This window comes from Ascaphus truei, chromosome 4 (assembly GCF_040206685.1).
Source record: "Ascaphus truei isolate aAscTru1 chromosome 4, aAscTru1.hap1, whole genome shotgun sequence".
Taxonomy (NCBI): Eukaryota; Metazoa; Chordata; class Amphibia; order Anura; family Ascaphidae; genus Ascaphus; species Ascaphus truei.
In genome coordinates this window covers 12,942,738-12,970,343 of record NC_134486.1, presented here as the reverse complement: position 1 = coordinate 12,970,343, position 27,606 = coordinate 12,942,738, and the positions used below count along the sequence as shown (strand labels likewise).

Here is a 27,606-nt window from a genome sequence, read left to right as displayed (position 1 = left end):
CATAGTAGAAATAACATAATTCTCGCCACCTTATACCTGGTGGGAGATACACTGAACCCTAACCTGGGTTCTGGGTATTTGGGCATATCCATGGGTACTGTGAATATGATTCCTTCCCCTAGCACGAAATCCAAAGATTGCAGCGGAGCACAGCTAAAGAATGGGGACAGCACCATCAATGAAGGGTTAAAAACGTAGATTTATTAGTACATGGTATGGAGGGGGGGGAGACAGAACACACTCTGACGCGTTTCAGGCTGGGACGCCCTTTATCTTTATTTTTTGATAAAGGGCGTCCCAGCCTGAAACGCGTCAGAGTGTGTGGGCCTTTGAGTATCATTCATCAGCTTTTAACTGACAGATGAGCAGATCGCTATAGCAGTCCCTGGAACAGCAGCAATTTTGGATTATATTGTCAGCGAGACCCGGCGAGGTTGGGAGATTCGGAGCGGTGTCCCGCCCCCTGTGACGTGTATCCGGGCTGTGACGCAGTTCCGGCCGCGAGCGGAGGGCGCCTCGTGGAGCGGAAGGCAAGTCTGCCTATACTTACTGAGGAGTCACCTGCGGGGAATCACATACAGGCACGCATCCAGTATCACCCACCACCGGATCATCTTTAATCCCTATATCTGCGCATATCCTGAGGACTGGCTGTAAGTAGGATTCCGGTTTTGCACAACCGGATCCTGGATCTGCTCGCAATCAGTTGCTGAATTTTATTGTGTTCATTAAAATAAATTGTTATTAGTCAGCCTACATGTTTATTGTTGTATGTGCCTGTTTGTTTATGTGTTACATGTTCTAACCATATTTTGGTACACTATGATCTTGTTCTTTTGTCTCCCCTGCATATCATACATTGTTTGCTGCTGAGGAATCTGCTGTCCACTGGACTTGATTGTCATCTATTGGATATCCTAAGCCATCCATTGGACTTTTATTTATCCCACTATTTGGACTCTAAGGCGCCGGTCTGTATTGTTTTTTCTGGTCTGGTGAAGTGCCATCAAGGTTTTGGATACTTCTTCACCTAAAGACATTATATCTTATTGAATATTCCTGCTCTCAATTGCACTGGGTCCAATACTTGACATAGCTTTATTCTATTTCTCCTTATCTTGGCTATACATTGATATTAATTGCCTACGTATGTATCTAACATGCTGAAGCGCTGCTTCTGGGATTTCTTTCCTGCTCTTCCATTTGATTCCTTCCCCTGCCCGGTCTTACTGTTCTGGTCTGTGCTGAAGCATGGAGATTTGGCGGTGAGCTGCAAACTGCTTTCTAGGGAGAGGAGAGAAAACGGCAGTGCACTGCCAAGAAAACCAGGAGGAGGCTCACGGGAGCAAAAGCAAAAATTTATTTATGCCATAAAAAGATTGGACAAAGGTCCCCCCTAGCCCCAACAAGTATCCACCTATGCATTTCGTGCCCGAAACGCGTAGGTGGATACTTGTTGGGGCTAGGGGGGACCTTTGTCCAATATTTTTATGGCATAAATACATTTTTGCTTTTGCTGCCGTGAGCCTCCTCTTGGTTTTCTTGGCAGTGCACTGTCGTTTTTTCTCCTGTTCTTGCTCCTGTTACTGGTGGAATGCATGCTATTGATACCTGCTGAAGAACACTCCCCTGGATTCTGCAATTCAAAAGTGAGTTATACCTGTGGGTTGCCACACCCCTTCATTCTCACTACATGGGACATTTATTGTACAATTCTTTATTGGTGCCTGTGGCATTAAGTACTAGTCCCTTAAACCCTATTAGGCTAACTTTATTGTGTTATACAGATTATTGGGAGCTTCTCAACTGCAGATGTTACGAATACACTACGGACTTGTCTTTCTGATGCACTAGCGTTCTACACATCTATGCTTTCTAGGGAGGATTTTATCCGGTGGTCTGTGTTCCTCATGTCTTCTGGAATCTGGGGGGATTCCTGAGTACATGTTTCAAGGTAACCCGCAACACTGGCCCCCTCATACCCAAACACACCCTGACAAATTTTACCATAAAATCACCCCTGAAACTCACGCCCTGCACTTCTCCAATGGTTGGCACTCCTGGAACAGTAAAAATACACATACATCTTTATTACAAATGCAGTTACATGCCATGATTGGGTTGAAGAGCTGACAATCACAATTCCCCAATATGGTTTAGGGGCACCCTGCCGGGCATAATACCTTTATTTACTGGCCTGGGTACCCCTTCACCATCACACCCAGTAGGTGTGTTAACCTTGTAAATTGTGTTACATTGTGTGTATGTCTTTTCGTGAAATAAATTACAATTTATTTTACCTCCTTGTTTCGCTCAATCAATGATCCCCGTATAAAAAGGTATTAATAAACCTGGTCTCCTGTGACACCTGGGGGCCCCCAGAAACCAGTGGGGACCACCTGAGGACCCCCGTACACCCACAGGAACCACCCGGGACCCTTTGGGGCCCCCAGACACCTGCGGGGACCACCCGGAGACACCTGCTGGACTCTGGTATCAATCATGTGTATAAATAATTCAATTATGGTTTTATGTGGGGTCACAGGGGATGGGTTGTGTATTAGTGGGTAGTACATATTGTAATGTTTATTGGGGTCAGAGGGGGTGAATGAAGGGCCAAGTACCTACTTCACCCACACCCACTGCCTTCAATAAAGCTGCTGTTGTTCTTTAACCCCTCCATTGTCTTTGCTTTGCAAAAGTAATGAAGTTGAATATTAATGCATTTTCATCCTTAGTGACTCTTTAATCTGGATTGTTAGAAACGGTAACAGTTGTAGCAGTGCCACAAAATAATAATGGAAGCTGCAAAATTCAGCAGGCAGCAATCTGCTATTTGTAATTGCTTCCGTGGAAAAACCCCAGTGTGCGTTGACTCTTTGTCATGTGGTAAAAGTTTAGGGACAGTAAATCTTGGAAATATACACAATTCACAGTCACTTAAAACAATCAATGAAAGGGTGCAGAAAAATGTAAGTGGACACATTTATTGGACACTCCATCATTAGCAATTTAAGCATTATGAGCCTCACGCATTACACTCACACATCAAAGTTCAGTTCTTTTAGTGCAAATGTCTGATGAAGAATAATGTTAATTGGTTTTTAACAGCAAAGCAAATACAGCACTAACAATTAAGGTATTTTATTCTAAGGCATATAGAGACAGATTTCTCAGAGTAAATTGGTTATGAAGCAGGATTCATGATGCTGCACTCTCTTGCCAGAAGTCCTGATACAGAACATGGCGTTCAATCTTGCTGTTACTGGACATCGGCGAAAATTGACCGGAATTCGAATACACTGCAGACTAGCCAGTTCCCTTCAGCTGCGGATTTTGGTGGAGATGTTTAAAAAAAGGCTGATTCTTTTTTTCCCCTGATCACTAAAGATCTGTCCCGCAGAAAACGCTTAAAATGGGGCTATGGTAGAGAGTGGTGTAATTGTCTGTCAGCCCAAAGGATTTCAATAAGAACTATATTGAGTTGATAAGTCTAAGGTAGCGTGTGAGCTACTGGTGTCCGGCCCACCAAGGATAAGAAATAGACATGGCAGAATTTTGCGGTCAAATTTCAATCTGCTGAAGATTGGCCAGCTCCTTTTAGCCGCGGATTAATCCATTAATCAGTCACAAAAATGCAGATTTTTGTATTTTTTTTTTTTTTTTATAACTTCAAGTTTATTGGAATATTTTCAATATAAATAGCATCGCAATACAAATAACACGAACATTCACAGTATTACAGTCATGTACGATACTGCTACATTCTCCTTCTGGAGCCACAAGCGTTCATGCGTTGCACATGATATCTCTAAAACCAGTAGGTTAAACTTGGGGGAACAACACAAAAAAAAAGTAAATTAAGGAAGGGTAGGGTGGGAAGGAGGGAAGGGGAGGGGGGGGGCGCGGGCACGCTGCACTGCCACTTTCCCATAGGTGGCTGGTAGATTTACTATACACCGTTTGTTTGCCGACTTCTAGGGCCGCGCAAAGTGTTCACATGGTGTGTCCTCAACTAGGTCTCGTAGTCCGTTCCGCTTACTTTGTACGAGAATGCACTTGGAATAATCACTGCCATATCGTGGCTACCTCAACCCCCGGGATGTCTGTCTGTTCCAGCCAAGGCGTCCAGACTTTTAGATATTTTTCGCCAGTGTTATTGACCAGACTCGTCAATTTCTCCATCTGGCATATGTACCATAATCGATTCCGAATTTTTGGGATATTTGGGATCTCTGGTTGTTTCCACATAGCTGCGATCTCGCACCTCGTTGCTGTTGCAAAATGTGCAACTAGTTTATTACCTGATTTTGAAAGACCCTTCCATGGTCTGTTCAATAGGAACAGCCATGGATCAGGGGGAATTGTGAGGTCAAAAATCCTCTGGATCCAATGTCTAATTTCATCCCACAGGTGTGAGATCCGAGGGCAAGACCACAGCATGTGCAACAGGTCCGCCGATTCTCCGCACTGTTTGGGACACAGCGGGGAGTATCCTGTGACAAACCTTGATAATTTTAATGGGGTGAGGTACCACCTCATCAATACTTTATATGCATTCTCCTTCAAAGTAGTGCATATGGAGCTCTTGGCAGTAGCCTCTATTATAGCAGTCCAGTCGTCCTCCTCCAATTCCTCCCCAATATCTGTTTCCCATCTAAGTTGGTACGTCAGTTTTTGTCGTTGCTGTGAGCTCCCAGAACCGATCACTTCTCTATAGATGTGCGATGTAAGTCCCTGTGTGTCTGTTTTCATCAGACAGAGCTTTTCGAATGTGGTTAATGGTGGGAAGGGGGAGTTTTTGGCGAAGAACGCTCGTATCTGGAGGTAGCAAAAAAATTCGGAATGTGGGATGTTTTTTTCAGATCTAATTTGTTCGAATGATTTAACTCTGTTCGGTATACCCTCCAGATCTCTTAACCTAAGATATCCATATTTTTTCCAGGGCCCTGCGGCATTTGCCACTAGTCCCGGTGCAAAGTTAGGTTTGCCCCACAAGGGGGCCATCATAGAGCGCCTTGTGGTCAGGGTATGTTTATATTTTGTGGTCTCCCATACCGACAGTGAGTTGGCCACCGATGAGAGCGGTCGTTCAGCCCATTTAATAGCTGTTTTGGGTAACCATAGCAAATTCTCTATCTCTAGTGGGGCACAAGCCCTCTTTTCCAGATCCACCCATCTTTTCAGATCGGGGTTGGTCTGCCATTGTGTGAGTTGACACAATTGCGCCGCTTTGTAGTAAGAGACCAGGCAAGGTACCGCTAGGCCTCCTGTCCGGGTGTTTTTTTTCATAATTGTCTTATTTACTCTAGGTTTTTTCCCTCCCCAGATAAATTCGGAGATATCAGACTGAAGTGAGAGTATATACTTCAGTCTAAGTGGCACTGGTAGAGTCTGAAACAAATATAGGATACGGGGGAGGAGATTCATCTTGACACTATGTATCCTTACTATCCAGGAGATCTTGTAGGGCGTCCATTTTTTTAAATCTGCTTTTAGTGTCTTGATTAGTTTGGGGTAATTAGCATCATAGACGCCCTTGTAATCTTTAGTGATGTAGATCCCTAGATATTTAATATGTTTTGGTTGCCAATTGAAATTAAAGTTCAGACTCAGTAGTTTTTCAGTTTCCTTTGGGAGGCTGATATTCAGGGCCTCTGATTTGGTTTGATTTATTTTGAATCCTGATATTCTATTAAATTTATCCAACAGGTCAAATAGGTTCGGCAGGGAGGTTAGAGGCCTGGAGATTAGCAGCAGTATATCGTCTGCGTACAGGGCAATCTTATGTGATTGTGAATGCACCGTAATCCCTGAAATATCCGGGTTGTTACGGATTTGCGCAGCTAAAGGTTCCATACATAGGGCGAATAACAGGGGTGATAACGGGCACCCCTGACGTGTGTCGCTTTTAATTTGAAATAAATTAGAGGGGAAACCCTGATGTATGACCTTGGCTGTGGGGCCCGAGTATAGCGACATTATCGCCCCACTTACCCTTTCCCCAAAGCCGAATGCCCCAAGCGTCTGTTTTAAGTAGGGCCAGTCAATCCTGTCAAACGCTTTTTCCGCATCCAGACTCAACATCATAACGCTTAATTTCTGATTAGTGGCTATTTCTAGCAGAACAATGATTCGTCGGGTGTTGTCCGCAGCTTGTCTACCCATTATAAAGCCAACTTGATCTGGATGTATGAGTCTGGGCAGGATAAGACTTAATCTATTGGCCAGTAGTTTGGCGTATATTTTAACATCTGTATTAATTAGGGAAATTGGTCTATAACTTTTACAGTCCTGCGGATCTTTCCCAGGTTTATAGATAACTGAGATTGATGCCTGGAGCATCTGCTCCGGGAACGGGGCTCCTGCTAATACAGCATTATACATTCGGAGCAGCCATGGGGCAAGGTTCTCTGCGAACGCCTTATAATACTGCCCCGAAAACCCATCTGGCCCCGGGGCCTTTGAGGGTTTAAGGTCCGTGATGACCTGGGTAAGTTCTTCTAATGTGAAATCAGCCTCCAACCCCTCCCTGTCCTGCTCGCTCAGCCCTGTTAGGTTGGAACGTGCTATAAAATCTTCCGTGGCCCTTGCCGTTTTGGAGTTATGTGCCACTTTCTCTCCATTATATAAATTTTCGTAGAATGATTTAAATTCCTCGACTATGCTTTTTGGGTTGGATGTGGAGGAGCCGTCCTTCAGACGCACCGCCTGTATGTTATAATTAGGCTGTCTAGTGTTTAGTTTGCGCGCTAGCATGGTATCCGGCCTGTTCGCCTTTTCGTAAAATTTCCTCCGTGACCAACTCAGAGACTTATCAGCCTGGGAGACCAATAGTAGGTTTAGTTCGATTTTGATGTTCTTTAACTCCAATAGGACCCTCGGATCCTGCGTCAGTTTGTGTCTTGATGTGAGGGAATTTAATTTGGATTGGAGGGCTGCTATCTTGTTACTACGCTCTCTCTTTCTACGGGCGGCAATACCAATTAAAGTGCCCCTTATGGTTGCCTTATGGGCCTCCTAGAGGGTGAGGTCGGAGCTCACCGAACCATAATTAGTCGTGAAGAATTTATCTATCTCCTCTCCGACTGAGTCGCATATAGCTGGGATCTTAAGGAGTGACTCATTTATTTTCCAATTTGCACCGGGTCTATCAGGGCGAATTTGGTTGCACCTCAGCTCTATAGGCGCATGGTCTGACCATGAAATATCATGGATCAAAGCCTGGGCGACCAAGGGAACCAGTCTACTAGAAATGAAGAAGTAGTCGATTCTGCTATAGACGTCGTGGGGGTGGGAGTAAAAAGTATAGTTTTTTTCTGTGGGGTGAAGTTCCCTCCAGATATCTACTAGCTGGGCTTTCTTGAGACCTGATTTTAGGGTGTCAATCACTTTCTTACGACCGTTTCTAGCAATTCCCGTTCAATCTAGCTTGGGGTTCATAGTAAGGTTGAAGTCTCCCGCTAGGATTATCTGACCTTTGGCTACCTGCGTCAGTTTCTGAAAAAAATCCTTGATAAATTTGTGTCCTTGCTCACCCGGGGCATACACCGAGGCTATTGTCAGTGGCTGTTCTTGTATTGAACCCACTACTATTAAGTATCTGCCTTCATTGTCTCTCCTAATCGTGTCCAGTGTGAATGGAACCCTGTTGTGGAAGATAACTCCGACCTCTCTTTTTTTTTCTGCAGCGGACGCCCAATAGAATTGTGTGAATTGTCTATCTAGGAATTTGGGTACACTGTTACGGCTAAAATGTGTTTCCTGTATTAGGAGGATGTCGGCCTGTTTTGCCTTAAAATCTGTAAAGGCGACTTTTCTTTTCGTAGGGTTGTTAAATCCCTTTACGTTTATAGATATAAAATTCAGCGCCATATAGTTAGGTTGGTGTCTGGGATCTGCGTACAGATGTTATGGTTCTGAGGCGGTCCAAATCTGGGCCTCCTATTATCGTGAGTGTGACCTGTGATAGGTATGTGCCCCTGGGTTGGCCTTGCCCTGCTCTGATGGTAGGCCCGCAGCCCCAAGGATAGGGAAGGGGGGGAGGAGAGAGGGAAGGAGAGGGGGAAGAACTGGGTAAATAAAAAGAAAAAGGGAAAAGCCTTGTCTGGGCTGATCCAGAGTCGGCTCTTATGCCCTGTTTGTCGGACCGCCGACTGGCACCCATCAAACGGGAGTGCCAGTCTTTGTGGGCAAGTCCTCTGTAGGGCGTGTTGGCTCCCATGGACTACCTCCATGAGATACCTTGTGAGGCACCGGCGAAGACCAAAGGTGTCTCGCACCGACATTGAACTTTGTGTGTGTATTGCGGCATCACATAACATTCTTTATTACAACTTCAAATAGTAAAACAATAACTATAGACTTAGCGTAATTCAGCTTCGGCTCCACGGGCGCATCCCGGCGCTAGGGGGCCTCCCCAGACCGACGTCTCCCCACTCCCGAAGTTAATGCCTCTGTGGGATTCTGCGTTGGTGGCTTACGTATCCTCGCTTGCCCCATCCGTAGATCTCATGCCGAGTGGGGGCCTGTGTCTCGGTCACGGAGCTGTCCACCGAGATGGGACCCCATCGAGGGTGCCCCCGAGCACCCCGATACCCCGCCAGCCGACCGCCGTGAGCGATTCCTGACCCTAAGGTAGACAAAGTGCATTAATCAATAGTCATCATGTAGAGTCAAAGTCATTAAGGTTGAACGAACAAACCTGGGTCAAACATGAACCCAACAATAATCTATCTCTCTTGAGCCTGTAATGTCTCCTATATGCAACATCCCTTTAAGATGTATATGTGTCAGTCTGGCCTTGGCAGGAGCACCCCTATGGCGGAACTTCTTTCTCTCCCTTAACTGCTCTCCTCTCAGCCTAGGGCGTATTGCTCATCTCCCCCTGCATACTGTTAGTATAACCTGTGGGGGGAGGGGTGGAGGGAGGGGGGTGGAGGGGTTAGGGGCAAAAGGTGGGGTGGTGCAGAGGAGGGGAAATGATGTGGGGGGGTGGTGAGGGGAGAGGGAGGGGAGGATAGTGGGAGGGGAAGGGATAAATGGGGAAGGTTAAGGGGGGGGGAGGGGGGTGGCGGGGAGAGCGGAGAGGGGGGGGAGAGGAAGGAGAAGGGGGGGAAGGCGGGGGGGGATGGGGCAGACAGGTGGGGGGGGGGAAGGCAGGAGGGAGGAGGCCATGGGTAAGAGGAGATAACAAGGGAGAGGCGGCAAGAGGAGGGGGGGGCCGAGAGGGGGGGAGCGGCACGGGTGAGCATTTTCCAAACCCTTCTGATGCGTCGCCAATGAAGGGCTGCCCCCTACTCTGAGGCCCGCCCCGGGTTCTCAGGGGAGCTAGCCCCTCACAGCCGCCGACCCCCGCCTCAGCATCCAGTCCCGTTTCCCCCCCTCTCCCATCAGGCTCAGTGTCCCTCCCTCCGCATCCGATACCCTCTGACCCGGAAGTCTCCTCAATGGGTGGAAGTGCCCGAGCGCCAGGGAGTCTTGATGATGACGTCGCGGTGTGTGCCGGTCTGGAGCTCCTCCCTCCTCCTGTTCGCGCCTTTATCCTGCTTTCCCGCTCTCATCTTCACTGCCTGTCGGAGAAGAAGGGATCCGGCGTCTCCCAGCTGCAGTATTCGGAGAAGACCACCAGGGGGGGACATCGCAGGAGTACCCATGGCCGGCCATTTTGACACGAGGGAGGGAGACATGAATCAGGTCCCTTTAAGAGCTCTACCAGACCGGCGGAGCTGTGTAGAACTCGTGGTTTCACAGGGTTTCCTCCAGCGCGGCTCCCACTCTGTTCCGGGACATCGACGGGGTCGGATCAGCCTCGGATTCCAGGTAAGGTGGATGAGAGGGGCCAGGGCTGTGGGGGCTTTGCTGTAGTCCCAGCTTCTTGAGGAAGCTGTTGCCGTCCTCGGCCCTCCGTAGGGTATTCGCCACACCGTTCTTCACCACTAGCAGGGCAAAGGGAAACAGCCATCTGTACCTGACCCCCCTGTCCTGCAGGGTTTTAGTTACCGGTCCCAGGCTACGTCGTCTTAGGAGGGTAGCCGGGGATAGATCCTGAAAGATCTGAAGCTTGACACCCTCATACTCCATGGACCTGGCCTCCCTGGCCATCCGGCAAACTGCATCTTTTATTTTATAAAAATGAAAGCGTACTATGATATCCCGAGGGGGGGCTCCTGCCTGTGGTCTTGAACGGAGGGCTCTATGGCACCTATCAAGGTGCAAGTCCTGGGCAGATTTATCAGGCAGTATATGCTCCAGCCACTGCTGAACAAATTCCTCAGCGTCTGTTACTGTCTCAGGCACCCCACGGATACGGACATTATTTCGTCTGTCCCGATTTTCGGTGTCCTCTTGTTTGTCTGAGAGGTCACGGAACTTATCCTGTAACTGGGCTACTGTTTTGTTTGTCTGTTGGATGGCCCTCGTGTTAGCGTCCATTTTGGTCTCTAGGGACCCGGTCCTCTCCCCCAGTCCATCGAGGTCCCTCCGCAGATTCCACAGCTCTCTGTTGAAGAACTGTTTCATCTCTGCGCAGAGCTCCCTGAAGTCTTTTCTAGTTACTGGTTCATTGTCATCCGCTCTTGCAGCCGGCCTGGCAACCTCAGCCTCTGCTGCCATCCCTGCTGTAGGGGGATCAGGGCTGTCTCCTGCTGCAGGTTTTTTTTAATTGAAATAAGTCGTGACCGAGGGGTCTTTCGGCTTTGCTTTTCCCCGTGCCGGCATCACCAGGTATTCCCCTACTTGAATTCACTGGACTGATTCGTGGGGGGTCACTTTGATTGCCGCTTTTAATAGATTATTGTGCCGATGCGAGCAGAGCTAGAAACCTAAGCTTCCATCTACTCTGGCTTCACGCATGCGCCTCAGATTTTTGTATTTTTAACATTGCAAACGTGTTTTTTGGATTCCGTATTTTAGCAATCCGTGGACTGAATTCACAATCTATACACACACACACACTCAGACACACACACACACACACACACACACACACACACACACACACACACACACACACACACACACACACACACACACGCACGCACACACACTTGCTTTGCCCATTTCTAATTAGAACATTTGCTATTCTGATTAGCAACTCTAGCAGTGTGACCTAAACCAGGTGATGGGCAGCAAAACAGAATATGACTGAGTTAGGGGTTACTAACCAGTGCTGTTGGAGATCTCCCCCTCTGTGCATTGAACACAGTCATAGCAGCATCTGGGTCTTCCTTCCTGCTGAGCTTTTCTGTACCCAGGCAGGCAGCTCTCAGTGCACACAGAGCGGGGTTTCTAAAAAATACAATGGAAAGTCATGAGTCACATATAATAATGTTTTATTTCTAGCATTGCGCAGAATGAGTAATACAGCCTTTCCCTGTTACATACTCATACAGTGGCCGTTATTCGATCAAATCACGGTGCCAATTTCACCTGCTCTGCTGTACTCCACGTGGCATGAACGCGGCCAATCGCCCCAGGCACCGGTGCTTATCGCGGATACTTTATTTGAATTTCACGGATTCTGTTTCTTTGGTTGCAATGAAATGAATGAATTGCAATGTGTACAGCACTGTGCTACTGTATCTATTTCATGTGTCTATTTTATGTGTTTAAAAAACAGAACACTAAAATGCAATTTTCTACACTCGCTACACTCACAGGAACTCGCGAGAAGTTTGGAAGACATCCCATGTCATGACATCGGTATTCCGATATACACAACGCGTGAAGAGGTCGAATAATGGCGGTTTTATCAGTAGTGTCATACAATGGAAAGCCATGAGTCCCATATAATAATGTTTCATTTCTAGCATTGCTGCATACACAGCGCAGAATAAGTAATACAGCCGTTCCCTGTTACATAGTGTCAGCGCATAAAGGGTCTAACTTTTGGGGCAGTATGGCCTCGTGGTAGGGTCAGTAAGAGTCGAAAGGTATGTTTTTAGACTTTAAACCTGCAGTTGTTTACTTTCCAAAATAAAACAAATAGGCACACTTTCCTTTTAAGGCAAAATCAAAACCTACTCCCTGTAAGGATCAGCGTTAGGTCCCACCACTGCAACAAGCTCCATCAGACCAGGGAAGCTACTCCCAGGTGCCACGTCATCAGACAAGAGGACACTGCCATATCCAGGCCCCACCCCTGCACCACGTCCTGTGATGCTTTACGCACAAAGTGAACCACGCACCAGTGTTGTGCAACTAACAGCACACAACGAGTTAATCGTTACTCACATCATCCTTAATCAAATGCACCTGCAGCTCTTTCTGCCTCCACTCCACCATTGGCCGCTCACTACTGAGTGGGTGTGGTGGTGGAAGGGTTAACCAGGCCAATAATAAAGGTATTATGCCCAGCTGGTTAACCCTAAACTGTGTTGGGACAGAAGGGGTTAAAATGTATTGCCAACATAACACCATGTTTTCCCCTACACTACCTTTATTTTCCCTGATTTGCAGCTTAGCAGCTAGCTGCAGTTAAAGGAATGAATGAAAAATGTGCTAACTGTATTTGCAGCACAAGGGGGAGCTGCTGGCACTGTGCCAAGTGCTGATTGAAGTAGTGTGACTGTGAATAAGTAACTGTGTTAAAGATAAGTATCAGTTTTCAGACCCCAGACATTGAAATCACAAAGTCAATTGAATAAGTGGTCTGCGGTTTAGCTGAAGTGCCTTCTTGATACTTACTATCCTGCTGTCTCGTTATCCACTTGAGCTGAATTGGTGGCTCCCGTCTGCGGTTACTGATCAAAAGCCAGGACGGATACATTGTATGCCGGCTTGTAACCCAGACCGATTATAGATCAAACCGCAACCCATATCACAGAGCCCCTTCAATTAAGTGGATAGCTCACGCTAGGAAAGATCTAGCTCTCTAATTTTTGGAGTGCAGCTAGTGGAAAAGAAACCATTAAGATACACATGAGTTTTATGTTTGTTCCATACACAGAACATAGATTTATCAATAAAATGTATTTCAATGAGTTTTAAATGTACAGGCAGGAATCTTTTCCTGCCAGCCCGGCAATGAATCTATTAACACGCCCCTGTGTTATAGATGAATGAGCTGAGGGATTTTTCATCTCCGAACTTCAAAAGGCACCCTGCTAAGGTGTGCCCCAGTGTCTATGAGAAGTCCGGAGTTGAAAAGCCTCAGAGACCTGAGGTGTTAGGGTACCCAGGATATTTGTAAGTGCCATATACCGGTGTGAAGTACGGACACTTCACACTTGGTAGCCAAACCCCAGACTTGCTGTCGTCAGGTAGAAGGTTGGGACCGGTATGTTAACTAGCTCAGGTGTCAAGTTGGCACATGCTCGGAGAAAACAGGGAAGCAACTTCTGCCCTCTTTGCAAACTACTGGCAAGTCTGGGATAGGTGGGAAACATTGTTCAAACGGGAAGATTGACTGTGGATGTTAGGGATAGGGCGCTAAACCCTATAAACATGCCTGCAGTCCAGTCTTAGTGAGATTCACCTAAGAGCAACCAAGAAACGTCCAAGATTTAGCATCAACGGTTCTGGAGTGTGAGGGATTAACCTACATCGTAACGAAGGTTTACACCCTCTACCAGAATTAGCTTGAGCTGGGGATTCACATTACATTACAAAATCTTTCCCTTCAGCAATGATATAGGGGTGACAAGTTGCGCCCCTAGCCAAGGACTGTCACACGACTCAAAGCTCGCACCTACTTGCATGAGTGCAGGGGTGTCCAGAGACTTTGTTTCGTTCAATGGACATTTGATTTCGTTTCCCCATCCCAGTAAGTGTTTTATCCAGTGTAATTGTGAATTTTGTGTGTTTGTCTGAAAATAAATAAAGTACAATGTATTTTGCCCTTCTTGTTGTGCTCAATCCAGAATCCCGGTATAAATGTGTTGGTAAAACCTGGTCTACCGTGACAGTGGGCGGTTAAGCTCTTCGCTGCTAGCTGATCATTGGGCACCTGCCGTTTATATGCTCAAAGAAACTCGTGGGGAGCGCAGATGTCACCGTATGTGGAAAAAATGAAAATATATAGTGTAGTATGTTCTACAGGAAAAACAACTTCAAAAATCACAAGTGGGGACTCTCAATTTCTTAATAAAATACCAGCAGTGTGTAAGTAGTATGGAAGACTTTCTTGATATGAAGTGCCAGGCTTCAGCAGGACAGACTCTCAATAAAAGAGATGACACTCTTAGTGCAACATTGCATGTTCACTGTATATATATTTATAAAGCAATAAATATTACACTCACATTTAGCACTATGTGCATAGACACATAAAAATTAAAGGAGCGCAGCTTTCGAGTTCGCTTTCAACCCCACTCCCGAGATCGTGCCGCATCACTTCCGGTTTGGTCCATCGCGTCACTTCCAGTTGCGAAAGATCGCAGAATTGGCAAAAGGGGACATCCTTTCAAATGTTTTTTGTTTGTTGGTTTGTTTTTTGTTTGTTGGTTTGTTTTTTGTTTTAGATAGATTATGGTAAATAGTTTAGGAGTAATTATTATATGTCATGGAGTGAAATGTTAGTTTGCCACATTTAGTGATTTGAGTGAAAGCACTGTGTCTGTGTTCTACGGGACATCACAGTGTATGAAATACCTATTAGAGGTACTGTATGGAATATTATTTTAAGATTCTTTTGTAACCAGTTTAAATGATTGTACTGTATAGTTCACTAATATATTTTTTACCAGACCAAAGTATTAGTTGTGGCCCCCCGAGGTTTGTGAGAACCAATATGAACAAAAGTAGAATATGTGACTAAAAATAAAAAGTTTAAATAAAGTATCTTGTTTTGCTTGCTGTTATAGAGAAGTCAGCAATTTTAATATATATATACAGTATATATATATATATATATATATATATAAAAGCAAAAAATTGTAGCGCCAAAAACAGTAACGTGATATATTATATAATAAGTGAACTATAGTTCCATCAATCAAATGGATTGTGTAAAGTGCATGATAATATATATATAATTACATATAAATATAAACTATACTGCCTAATAAACTCTATTAAAACACAACCAATATAAATAAGCTTAAAAGTGCAAAAAGGTGCTAAAAAAAGAACAAGAAAAATGTATAAAAAAGTACAACCAGTCCTTCAATAGTTAGTCCATAGTGGTGGGTATTTGATGTAGATAAAGGGGTCTTTGGCTGCTCTCACACTATTCTTATAGAGTATTCCCTAGCGGGAAATTTAACTCACGGGCAACGCCGGGTCTCTCAGCTAGTATATATATATATATATATATATATATATATATATATATAAAAATATATATATATATATATATATAAAATGAGAGACCCGGCGTTGCCCGTGAGTTAAATTTCCCGCTAGGAAAGGTGGGGGGGGGGTATGGGGGGGTGGGTTGTTGGGGGTGTGTGTGGGGGGTTTGGTTTGTGGGGGGGTGGGGGGGGTTTACGTGTATTTGGTGCCGACAGGAAGGCTTTATTTTAAAGGTTAAGCAGTGTGGCGCATGAGGCCTAAGGTGAGTTGGGGGTGGGGTGTTTGTGGGGGGTTGTGGGGTTTTTGGGGGGAGGGGGGGTGGTAGGGTGGGGGGGGGTGGGTTTGTGTCGCACCGGAGTGTTTGTGGAGTGTTGTGTTGCACGGTATATTAATTAATTTGGTGCTGACAGGAAGGCTTTATTTTTCTGGTGTAGTAGTGTGTCGCATGAGGCTGAAGGTGAGTGGGGGGGGTTGTGGTGGTGGGGGGGGGGGGGGTTGTGGTGGGGGGGGGGGTTGTGTGGCACCGGAGTGTTTGCAAACAGTATATAAATGTACAGGGAAAGGCCGTTATAACGCGCCTCGTTATACGGCGAAATAAATAAATAAATAAATTTGTAAATTGAAATAAATGTTTTTATTTTGTATTTTTTGCACAGTGCACACACTGCACACACTGTCACTGCACAGACTGCACACACACTGCTCACTGCACACACAGGGCCTCATGCAGTAAGCCCCGATACAAAATTTTCGGCACGAATTGCGAAAATGTTTTTTTTGGGCGATTTGCCCTCGCAGTATTCAGTAAGGGCCGAATCCTTCCGATCCCTGCTGAAGCACTGCGAAAGCAAAGCTGCCGATGACCTGTGGCGATACAGCCTGGCTCCCGATAAGGCTCCCGATAAGCCTTTGGTGCCGATAGATGTTTGCAGCTGAGAGAGACAAGCCGCTCTCTCAGCGCAAACATAGGCACCAAAAAAAGTATTTAAAAACAACTTTTATTCATACTGTACATGTGCAGGGGGTCTTCGGAGCTCAACCGCGTTGGTTTGAGGTCCGGGGACCCGCTGCCCCCCGAGATACAGGCCCCTTTATGAGGTGCCGGTATCCCTCGGCGTTTAAAAGTCCCGATCACGTGACCGCGACCTGTAAACAAACCAGAGGGATACCGGCACCCATAAAGGGGCCTGTATCTCGGGGGGCAGGGGGTCCCCGGACCTCAAACCAACGCGGTTCTGCTCCGGAGACCCTCTGCACATGTACAGTATGAATAAAATACACACACATCAATAAAGACTCGTTCCTTACCTTGGCGGCTATGTGCAACCGTAATGAAGCAGCATGAATGTCTTTTTAATTATACTGTACAGTGAGCAGGGGGTCCCCTGAGCTGAACCGCATTGCTTTGTGGAGCAGGGACCCCCTGCTTCCCGAGTTACAGGCCCCGGTATGTGTCATCGGGTGGCAGTGTCGCCGCCATGTTTATAGCGTCCCCGCAATAAACATGGCGTCCACACTGTAACCGATGGCCCAAACCAGGGCCTGTAACTCGGGAGGCAGGGGGTCTCTGAGCCACAAATAAATGCGCTTCAGCTCAGGGGGCCTCCTGCTTCCGCACAATATTATTAAAATACATTAATGCTGCTTCATTACCATAGCGGATAGCCGCTAAGGCAATGAAGGGGTTAACGCATAGTAGCATGTTTATTGGGGACAAATGCCCCCAATAAACATAGCAGCAATACACAACATACAGTATAGTAATGGGCACAATGACTATTATCCACAAATGGATAATAGTGCAGTTGTCCATTTAAAATACATACACAACAATAAAGACATTAAATACATATAGCACTCACCCATGTCCCACTGCCACGATGAAGGCCATCCTCATCTTCATCCTGCCCATGCCCCATCCGCTTCTGCAAAACAAACACAAGAATTACAACATCCAAATTAATGTCCCCTAACCCCTTAATCGCCATAGCGGTTATTAACCGCTACAGTTATTAAGGGGTTAAGCCACCATCACCCACATACCCTCCCCCACAAAGCCCCCCAACCACCCTCACCCAATACCCACAGCGGAGTCCTACCAAATACCCTTGGGTCTAATACCCCCTCCCCCAGCACATACAGTACAATAATGTGCCAAATAACTATTATCCACATAGGGATAATACATTATTTGGCCATTATTAAACACATTCAATACCGTTAAAATGTAAAGAAAATTGTACTAACCTCATCAATAAGAAGTCTCCGTCGCCAGCATCATCCTTGGTGTCCGTTGCCAACATTATAAATAGCCACAACATTTGAATATCATTAACATAACACTGAACCCCTTAATCACCTTATCGGGTACTAACCTGAAAGGTAATTAAGGGGTGAAGCCATCCTGCAATGCCTACAACAGTTATGCATAACATCCTCAGTGAAATAAAAACCAATTGCCTAACCAAATTCCATTTAATCATTCAATCTGTAGGCTCACATGCCTCATAAAACATTGCATTTACAGTGTATACATGTAGCATAACATGTAAACTGCATGTACACGCTGCAAATCAATGTTAACAATACAATAATCTCACTCAAATCGCCATACATCACAAGAAGTATATTATTTAATCCAATAAACTCACCATCAATGAATTACCACACATCACTTACATCCCTAAACAATTAAAATACCATCCATACCAATTACACATTGAACTAAAGCTATCCTAACAGAGAACAACTTCAAAACATAGTCAAAAGTACACCAACAATTACAATATACTAAAGCAAGGCTTTCCATATCCTACTGTACGGCCTGGAAGCCCAAAACTTACATCTGTCTAAAAATAAAATACATTTAGTACACATCAATGCATAGCCACAATGATTAACAATACAGAATTAGAAGCTTTAACAACACTATCATTTCTTACCCTGTATATATATCTGTACACATACATACAGACATACATACAGTGGGAAGAAATGATATGCATTATAAAAAATGAAAACATGAAAAAGCAACACAAAAAACAGTTACATTAAGTACATTTCTTTATTTAACTTACCATTACTTGCCCCCACCGACTCCCGTTGATCAGCTTACTCACGTACCAATCCACGACACCATCCACGACACCATCCACGACACCATCCACGACACAATCCAGGAACAAATCCACGAACCAAACCAGGAACCAATCCAAGAACAAGTGCAGGAACCAATCCAGGAAGCAAGCCACGAAGAAATCCACGAAACAATCCACGACACGATCCAGGAACAGGAACCCATAAAAGAAAAGAAAAAAACAAATTAAACATTAAAATAATAAAACATGACAATCAAGGGTTGTACTAGTTTTATTCTTAGTGAATCTGTATTAAAATACCTTGTTCCGGGGTCTTCTTGATGTCCGGTGCCACGCCCTGGTCTTCAGTCTTCAGGAGGAGGTCCGTCCTCCTCGGCATCTGCCTTCAAAATGAGACGACATAGGCTTTTAAAGGCCTATGACGTCACATTTGTCGTCATATGGTTCCCACGGCCCTGATTGGGCCGTGAAAACCATGTGTTTTGGCCGATGTAAAAAAATTGATGACGTCACTTAAAGGCAATGCCAGCACAGCCAATCAGAATGGCTTTGCTGCTATTGCCTTTAAGAAAACGTCATGAAATGACACATGGCCGGACTCACATGGTAAGCCAGCCAATCAGAGCGTGGCAACTCCATCCCTACTCTGATTGGCTGGCTTACCATGTGAGTCCGGCCATGTGTCATTTCATGACGTTTTCTTAAAGGCAATAGCAGCAAAGCCATTCTGATTGGCTGTGCTGGCATTGCCTTTAAGTGACGTCATCAATTTTTTTACATCGGCCAAAACACATGGTTTTCACGGCCCAATCAGGGCCGTGGTGTGAGGGTTTGGGAGTCACGCCGCCCTCGGCGTGCTCCTCACTCACCTACAGCTCCGACGGTGATCCCCGCAGCACACTCTCATTCCCTCACCGGAGCACCGGTCACTGCTTCACGTGGGCGCGCGCGCGCACGCCAGGACTGCACTTCTAATCTCGGGCTGATGGCTTCACCCGGTCACGCGCACGCAAACCCTGCTATACGGAGGCCTGGCCACACGACGTCGCTCCAACCCCTTAAAGGTACAGCGCATCAAAACATTGCTGCAATCAAATGCACTCAGACTACTGGGCTTTATGGCTCCTCCCATGGGACTCATTCTGGACCTATCCCTGCGGTAGCCTGGCCCTTCCACACACCTCCACCTTGCTGCACTGCTATTGGACCCTCTCTCCTATATATACCTGGCAGAATCACTGACTCGTTGGCTGAGCATAGAACCAGTTGTTCTCACCTCTCTCTGCCTCCTTATTCTATTTCGCAGACTTCCTCGTGAACTGAACCGGCTTCCGCTACGTCTTCCTGTACCTCTGGCATCCCGAACTCGGCATACGGCTACACGACTCTCCGCACCTCTGGAATCCCGATCCTGGCTTACGGTAAACGACAACGTCCCTCTCTCTAACCCCGGACCTGGCTAACGGCCTCTCTACCTACCGTACCTCTCCTACCCCGATCCGGAATCCCAGACCACTCTTCAATCAAGACGTGCCCTCGTGGCTGTGGGTGGCGTTCTTTCCTATCCCACCTCAGCACCGCGGTCCCGTCTCGTTTGTGGTGAGCACATCCTTACATTATGCTCAGCCCACCAAAAATGGACCCCGCTGAGGTGGAGCGGACTTTAAATGCCCATACTGCTCTTTTTACAAGATTAGAGTCTTATCTGGACCAATCTGATAAACGAATGGATGCTTTACAGCAAAGCGTCCACGCCCTTACTCTTCAAGTTCGAGGCCTCACGCGCCAATCTCCACCCGTGGCACCGGCAAATCCTTTCCCGATACCTCCGTTCACTCCAGAACCACGTATTCCTCCTCCCAAACACTACGCGGGGGATCCACAAGGATGCCGGGGTTTCATTAACCAATGTCTCGTTCAATTTCGTCTCTCCCCCTCTCGCTTTGTGTCTTCTGTCTCCAAGGTTGGCTACATCTACTCCCTTCTCACCGACCAGGCACTGGCATGGGCCTCTCCCATCTGGGAACAACAGGGGGCTCTCACGCAGGACATCGATCTTTTCGTCGAGGAATTCCGAAGAGTTTTCGATACTCCAGCACGGAAGTTAACGGCAGCTTCTGCTCTACACCACATAACTCAAGGAGATCGTTCGGTTGCCGTGTATGCCGTGGAGTTCCGCACTCTTGCTGCTGAGACGGGTTGGAACAACGAGGCTCTATCTTCTGCGTTCTGGCAAGGTCTGGCTGAAACTCTAAAGGATGAACTCGCCGCACGAGATCGTCCTACTAACCTGGAGGAGTTAATCGCTCTGGCTATCCGTGTGGATCAGCGCCTACTGGAGCGGAGATACGAACGTTCTCATTACCGTCAACGGGTTCCAAGAAGTCTTGCTCCCACCTTCGTGGCTCCGTCACCTTCTTCCGGGGACATTCCTGAACCAATGCAGTTGGGGGGCAACAGGCTGTCGTCTGCTGAGAAGCAACGTCGGCGCACGGCCGGACTTTGTATGTATTGTGGCAATTCCACTCACGCTTTACCCCAGTGTCCCCACAGACCGGGAAACGCCAGCTCCCAATGAGATCCCGGAGAGTTTCATTGGGAATACTGACCCTTTCTCCCATCGTCCAAAACATCCTTCCTACCAGGATAGTCTTGCCTATAATACTGTCTGGAGAAGGGTTTCACACCCGGGCACGTGCGTTCATTGATTCCGGTTCTGCAGGTAATTTCATTGATGAGACTTTTGCTAGACAGAACAATATTCCATTTATCAACAGGAGGACGCCTGTAGGTCTGGAGGCCATTGACGGTCGACCTCTAAATCCGGCATTCATCACACTACAGACGGTACCTCTTCTACTGCAGTTCGTCGACGTCCATACGGAGATCATTACTCTCGATGTAATCCACACTCCCTCTGCTGAGTTGATTTTGGGTCTTCCTTGGCTCCAACTTCATAATCCTCGCATCGACTGGACGGATCGGGAACCTGTACAGTGGGCTCCTTCTTGTGTCAAGACATGTACCAGGGTTTTCCAGAAGATCGGTGGCGTATCTACCATATCAGAGAAGATCAACTCCTTACCTTCTGTGTACTGGGAATTTCGTGACGTATTCGATAAAGCACGTTCCGAGGTACTACCACCGCATCGGTCTTTTGATTGTCCCATTGACCTACTTCCTGGAGCACCTCTTCCCAGGGGAAGATCCTACCCTCTCTCTCTTCCAGAGACTAAAGCCATGAACATTTATATTGCCGAGAACTTAGAAAGGGGTTTCATCAGAAAATCTTCCTCCCCGGTCGGAGCAGGATTCTTCTTCGTCAAGAAGAAGGACGGTTCTCTCCGTCTATGCATCGACTACCGGGGTTTGAATAATATCACACGCAAAAATCGATACCCTCTGCCTTTGATTCCGGAACTCTTCGACCGCCTCCAGGGAGCTACTATCTTTTCTAAACTGGACCTGAGAGGTGCTTACAATTTAGTAAGGATACGAGAGGGGGACGAGTGGAAGACTGCTTTTAACACCCATGACGGCCACTACGAGTATCTGGTTATGCCATTCGGTTTGTGCAACGCACCAGCAGTTTTTCAGGATTTTGTTAACGAGATCTTTCGGGACATTCTTAATTCATTTCTTATTGTTTACTTAGATGACATCCTCATCTTTTCTAAATCCGTTCAAGAACACATCGACCATGTTCAACAAGTGCTGTTACGCCTTCGGGAGAACCATCTCTTTGCGAAATTGGAGAAATGTCAGTTCCACCTCAAATCGGTGGCGTTTTTGGGATACGTTATCTCTGACTCCGGTTTCAACATGGATCCAGAGAAACTTAAGGCTATTTTGGACTGGCCTCGTCCTACCACTCTCAAAGCCGTGCAACGCTTTCTGGGTTTTGCAAACTATTACCGACGTTTCATCCGCAATTTTTCCTCTACAGTATCTCCCATAACGGCTCTCACTAAGAAAGGTGTAGATCCTTCATCATGGTCTGAAACCGCCATACGGGCATTTGATCTGCTAAAAAAGGCTTTTGTGTCTGCTCCCATCCTCAACCACCCGGATCCTAAACTTCCATTTACCTTGGAGGTAGATGCATCGGACATCGGGGCTGGGGCCGTCTTGTCACAGAGGACATCTCCCTTAGCTAAACTGCATCCATGTGCCTTCTTTTCGAAGAAATTTTCGGCCGCAGAACGGAATTATGATGTCGGGAACCGGGAGCTTTTGGCGATCAAATTGGCACTAGAAGAGTGGAGACACTTCTTAGAAGGTACTGAGACACCTATAACCATTCTTACAGACCATAAGAACCTTCTCTACTTAGAAGGGGCACGTCGTTTGAACTCTCGACAAGCCCGCTGGGCATTATTTTTTTCTCGATTCAATTTTCTCATCTCCTTCATCCCTGGCTCCAAAAATCTAAAGGCGGATGCTCTGTCTCGACAATTCATTGCTGAAGACAAGTCTGAAGAGCAGCTAGAGACAATTATTCCCTCTAGATGTATCCTGTCCGCCAACTCGTTTGATATCATGGGCAAGATCCAATCCGAGCAATCACAGATTCCTATGGGGCTCAAGGTTCCAGAGGGAAGACTCTACACGGCGCCTCAACACCGCAAAAGGGTTCTCGAGTGGTGCCATTCCTCTAAGTCTGCAGGACATCCAGGGATACGGAAAACCAACGACCTTGTTCAACGTACCTTCTGGTGGCCTGAGAGGGCTAAGGATGTGGAGGAGTTCGTCAAAGCATGTGGCACTTGTGCTCGCAATAAAGTACCCCGGGTTAGACCTGCAGGCCTTCTTCTTCCCTTACCCATTCCAGACCGTCCTTGGAACCATATTTCTATGGATTTCATTGTGGAGCTCCCAGACTCCAAAGGAAAGAATACCATCCTTGTGGTAATTGATCGTTTTTCCAAACAAACTCACCTGGTGCCCTTAAGGGGTCTTCCAAATTCCTCCAGGCTTGCGGACATTTTTATCCAGGAGATTTTTCGTCTTCACGGAGTACCTGCAACCATCGTCTCTGATCGTGGGTCCCAGTTTGTGTCAAGATTTTGGAGAGCCTTTTCTCGAAGGTTGGGTATTTCACTTCATTTTTCCTCGGGTTACCACCCACAGACCAATGGGCAGACGGAGAGGGCCAGCCAAAACCTGGAACAATACCTTCAGTGTTTCATAGCCGAGACTCAGGATGATTGGGTAGATCTACTTCCTTGGGCTGAGTTTGCTCTTAACTCCCTTCGCAATGACTCCACTCAAGAATCGCCCTTCTTCATAAATTATGGCTTTCACCCTTCCCGCCTACCCTTCTCTCCTATACCCTCAGGAGTACCAGCAGTTGATAAACGCATCTCCCGCTTAAAGGACTTATGGACAAGGACTCAGGAGAACTTAAGGGTGGCTACTGGGAGACAGAAACTTCAGGCAGATCGTCTTCGACGCCAGGTTCCGGAATTCGTCCCAGGAGACAGTGTTTGGCTTTCCTCCAGGAACATTCGTTTAAAGGTTCCTACCATGAAGTTAGCACCTAAGTTTCTCTGCCCCTTTCCTGTGGTCAAGAGGATTAATCCTGTGGCTTATCGTTTGCGTCTTCCACCCTCGTTGAAGATTCCTTCAGTCTTTCATGTTTCCTTACTTAAACCTGCATTCCGGAGTTCTCGCTTTTCTAAGTCCACGGCATCTCCACTTCCTCTTCTGGTCCAAGGTCAAGAGGAGTACGAGGTTCAGTTTATCCTGGATTCTAGGATCTCCAGAGGAGGGTTACAATATTTGGTTCACTGGAAGGGCTTTGGACCTGAGGAACGTTCCTGGATTTCCCACCGGGATCTCCACGCGCCTCGCCTCGTTCAGGCTTTCCATCGCAAGCATCCCTCCAAGCCATGTCATGGACGCCCGGAGGTCGCCCCTGAAGGGGGGGGTACTGTGAGGGTTTGGGAGTCACGCCGCCCTCGGCGTGCTCCTCACTCACCTACAGCTCCGACGGTGATCCCCGCAGCACACTCTCATTCCCTCACCGGAGCACCGGTCACTGCTTCACGTGGGCGCGCGCGCGCACGCCAGGACTGCACTTCTAATCTCGGGCTGACGGCTTCACCCGGTCACGCGCACGCAAACCCTGCTATACGGAGGCCTGGCCACACGACGTCGCTCCAACCCCTTAAAGGTACAGCGCATCAAAACATTGCTGCAATCAAATGCACTCAGACTACTGGGCTTTATGGCTCCTCCCATGGGACTCATTCTGGACCTATCCCTGCGGTAGCCTGGCCCTTCCACACACCTCCACCTTGCTGCACTGCTATTGGACCCTCTCTCCTATATATACCTGGCAGAATCACTGACTCGTTGGCTGAGCATAGAACCAGTTGTTCTCACCTCTCTCTGCCTCCTTATTCTATTTCGCAGACTTCCTCGTGAACTGAACCGGCTTCCGCTACGTCTTCCTGTACCTCTGGCATCCCGAACTCGGCATACGGCTACACGACTCTCCGCACCTCTGGAATCCCGATCCTGGCTTACGGTAAACGACAACGTCCCTCTCTCTAACCCCGGACCTGGCTAACGGCCTCTCTACCTACCGTACCTCTCCTACCCCGATCCGGAATCCCAGACCACTCTTCAATCAAGACGTGCCCTCGTGGCTGTGGGTGGCGTTCTTTCCTATCCCACCTCAGCACCGCGGTCCCGTCTCGTTTGTGGTGAGCACATCCTTACACGTGGGAACCATATGACGACAAATGTGACGTCATAGGCCTTTAAAAGCCTATGTCGTCTCATTTTGAAGGCAGATGCCGAGGAGGACGGACCTCCTCCTGAAGACTGAAGACCAGGGCGTGGCACCGGACATCAAGAAGACCCCGGAACAAGGTATTTTAATACAGATTCACTAAGAATAAAACTAGTACAACCCTTGATTGTCATGTTTTATTATTTTAATGTTTAATTTGTTTTTTTCTTTTCTTTTATGGGTTCCTGTTCCTGGATCGTGTCGTGGATTGTTTCGTGGATTTCTTCGTGGCTTGCTTCCTGGATTGGTTCCTGCACTTGTTCTTGGATTGGTTCCTGGTTTGGTTCGTGGATTTGTTCCTGGATTGTGTCGTGGATGGTGTCGTGGATGGTGTCGTGGATGGTGTCGTGGATTGGTACGTGAGTAAGCTGATCAACGGGAGTCGGTGGGGGCAAGTAATGGTAAGTTAAATAAAGAAATGTACTTAATGTAACTGTTTTTTGTGTTGCTTTTTCATGTTTTCATTTTTTATAATGCATATCATTTCTTCCCACTGTATGTATGTCTGTATGTATGTGTACAGATATATATACAGGGTAAGAAATGATAGTGTTGTTAAAGCTTCTAATTCTGTATTGTTAATCATTGAGGCTATGCATTGATGTGTACTAAATGTATTTTATTTTTAGACAGATGTAAGTTTTGGGCTTCCAGGCCATACAGTAGGATATGGAAAGCCTTGCTTTAGTATATTGAAATTGTTGGTGTACTTTTGACTATGTTTTGAAGTTGTTCTCTGTTAGGATAGCTTTAGTTCATTGTGTAATTGGTATGGATGGTATTTTAATTGTTTAGGGATGTAAGTGATGTGTGGTAATTCATTGATGGTGAGTTTATTGGATTAAATAATATACTTCTTGTGATGTATGGCGATTTGAGTGAGATTATTGTATTGTTAACATTGATTTGCAGCGTGTACATGCAGTTTACATGTTATGCTACATGTTTACACTGTAAATGCAATGTTTTATGAGGCATGTGAGCCTACAGATTGAATGATTAAATGGAATTTGGTTAGGCAATTGGTTTTTATTTCACTGAGGATGTTATGCATAACTGTTGTAGGCATTGCAGGATGGCTTCACCCCTTAATTACCTTTCAGGTTAGTACCCGATAAGGTGATTAAGGGGTTCAGTGTTATGTTAATGATATTCAAATGTTGTGGCTATTTATAATGTTGGCAACGGACCCCAAGGATGATGCTGGCGACGGAGACTTCTTATTGATGAGGTTAGTACAATTTTCTTTACATTTTAACGGTATTGAATGTGTTTAATAATGGCCAAATAATGTATTATCCCTATGTGGATAATAGTTATTTGGCACATTATTGTACTGTATGTGCTGGGGGAGGGGGTATTAGGCCCAAGGGTATTTGGTAGGACTCCGCTGTGGGTATTGGGTGAGGGTGGTTGGGGGGCTTTGTGGGGGAGGGTATGTGGGTGATGGTGGCTTAACCCCTTAATAACTGTAGCGGTTAATAACCGCTATGGTGATTAAGGGGTTAGGGGACATTAATTTGGATGTTGTAATTCTTGTGTTTGTTTTGCAGAAGCGGATGGGGCATGGGCAGGATGAAGATGAGGAAGGCCTTCATCGTGGCAGTGGGACATGGGTGAGTGCTATATGTATTTAAAGTCTTTATTGTTGTGTATGTATTGTAAATGGACAACTGCACTATTATCCATTTGTGGATAATAGTCATTCTGCCCATTACTATACTGTATGTTAGGGGGGTATAGGTGTTGTTGGGTATATATATATATATATATATATATATATATATATAATTATTTAATTATTTATTTATTTCGTTATTGTGTGGCTGGGGTGTGTTTTTTTATTATTGTGGGTAGTGGGGGTGTGTGAAGGGGGCATTAGCCCCAACGGTGGTTGTTTAGGGCTTGTGGGTGGGTAGCGGGAGGCCTTAACCCCTTCAGGACCGTAGCGGTATTAACCGCTACGGTCGTGAAGGGGTTAAGTGCCCCCGCATCCCCCCCGCAAGTCCTAAACTCACACCCAGGGCCAAATACCCCCCTAACCCATCCCCGCTACCCACAATAACGCTGGCACGGTGGGTTAACCCCTTCATTGCCTTAGCGGTTAGCCGCTAAGGTAATGAAGTGGCTTTTAAATGCCTTTTTCCTGCCTCGGATGCATGCCGGGGGGCTCCGGTGCGGGTATCAGCTCCGGAGACCCCCGGCATCAATCACAGGCAGGAAAAAGGGCTGATTTTTCCTAAGTGTCGCCCTTGCCGATGCTTCTCCTTCAGCAAGTTGCCAACTTTAGTTGGCGGGCTGGATTGGCCATAAAATCTCCAATCTGGCCTGCCGATCAGCACAGAAAAGCTGATCGGGGCTTACTGAATTCAGGCGGGAAAAAAAAGTCCCGATAAGTGGCTTATCGGCAGCCGGGTGGCGAAATTTTTTTTTTCGGAAGAAAAGTTGCCGATAATTCCCACTTATCGGGGCTTA

At 46.6% G+C, this 27,606-nt stretch overlaps 1 protein-coding gene across 1 annotated transcript in view; it reads right to left on the bottom strand.

Annotated features, from left to right (window-relative positions):
• LOC142492222 (vomeronasal type-2 receptor 26-like) overlaps positions 1 to 27,606 on the bottom strand; it is a 107,809-nt gene that overhangs the window by 32,718 nt on the left and 47,485 nt on the right. The window contains exon 11 of the mRNA XM_075594891.1: positions 11,166 to 11,289. Coding sequence (XP_075451006.1) covers positions 11,166 to 11,289 — 124 coding nt within the window. The remainder of the gene's footprint in view (positions 1 to 11,165; positions 11,290 to 27,606) is intronic.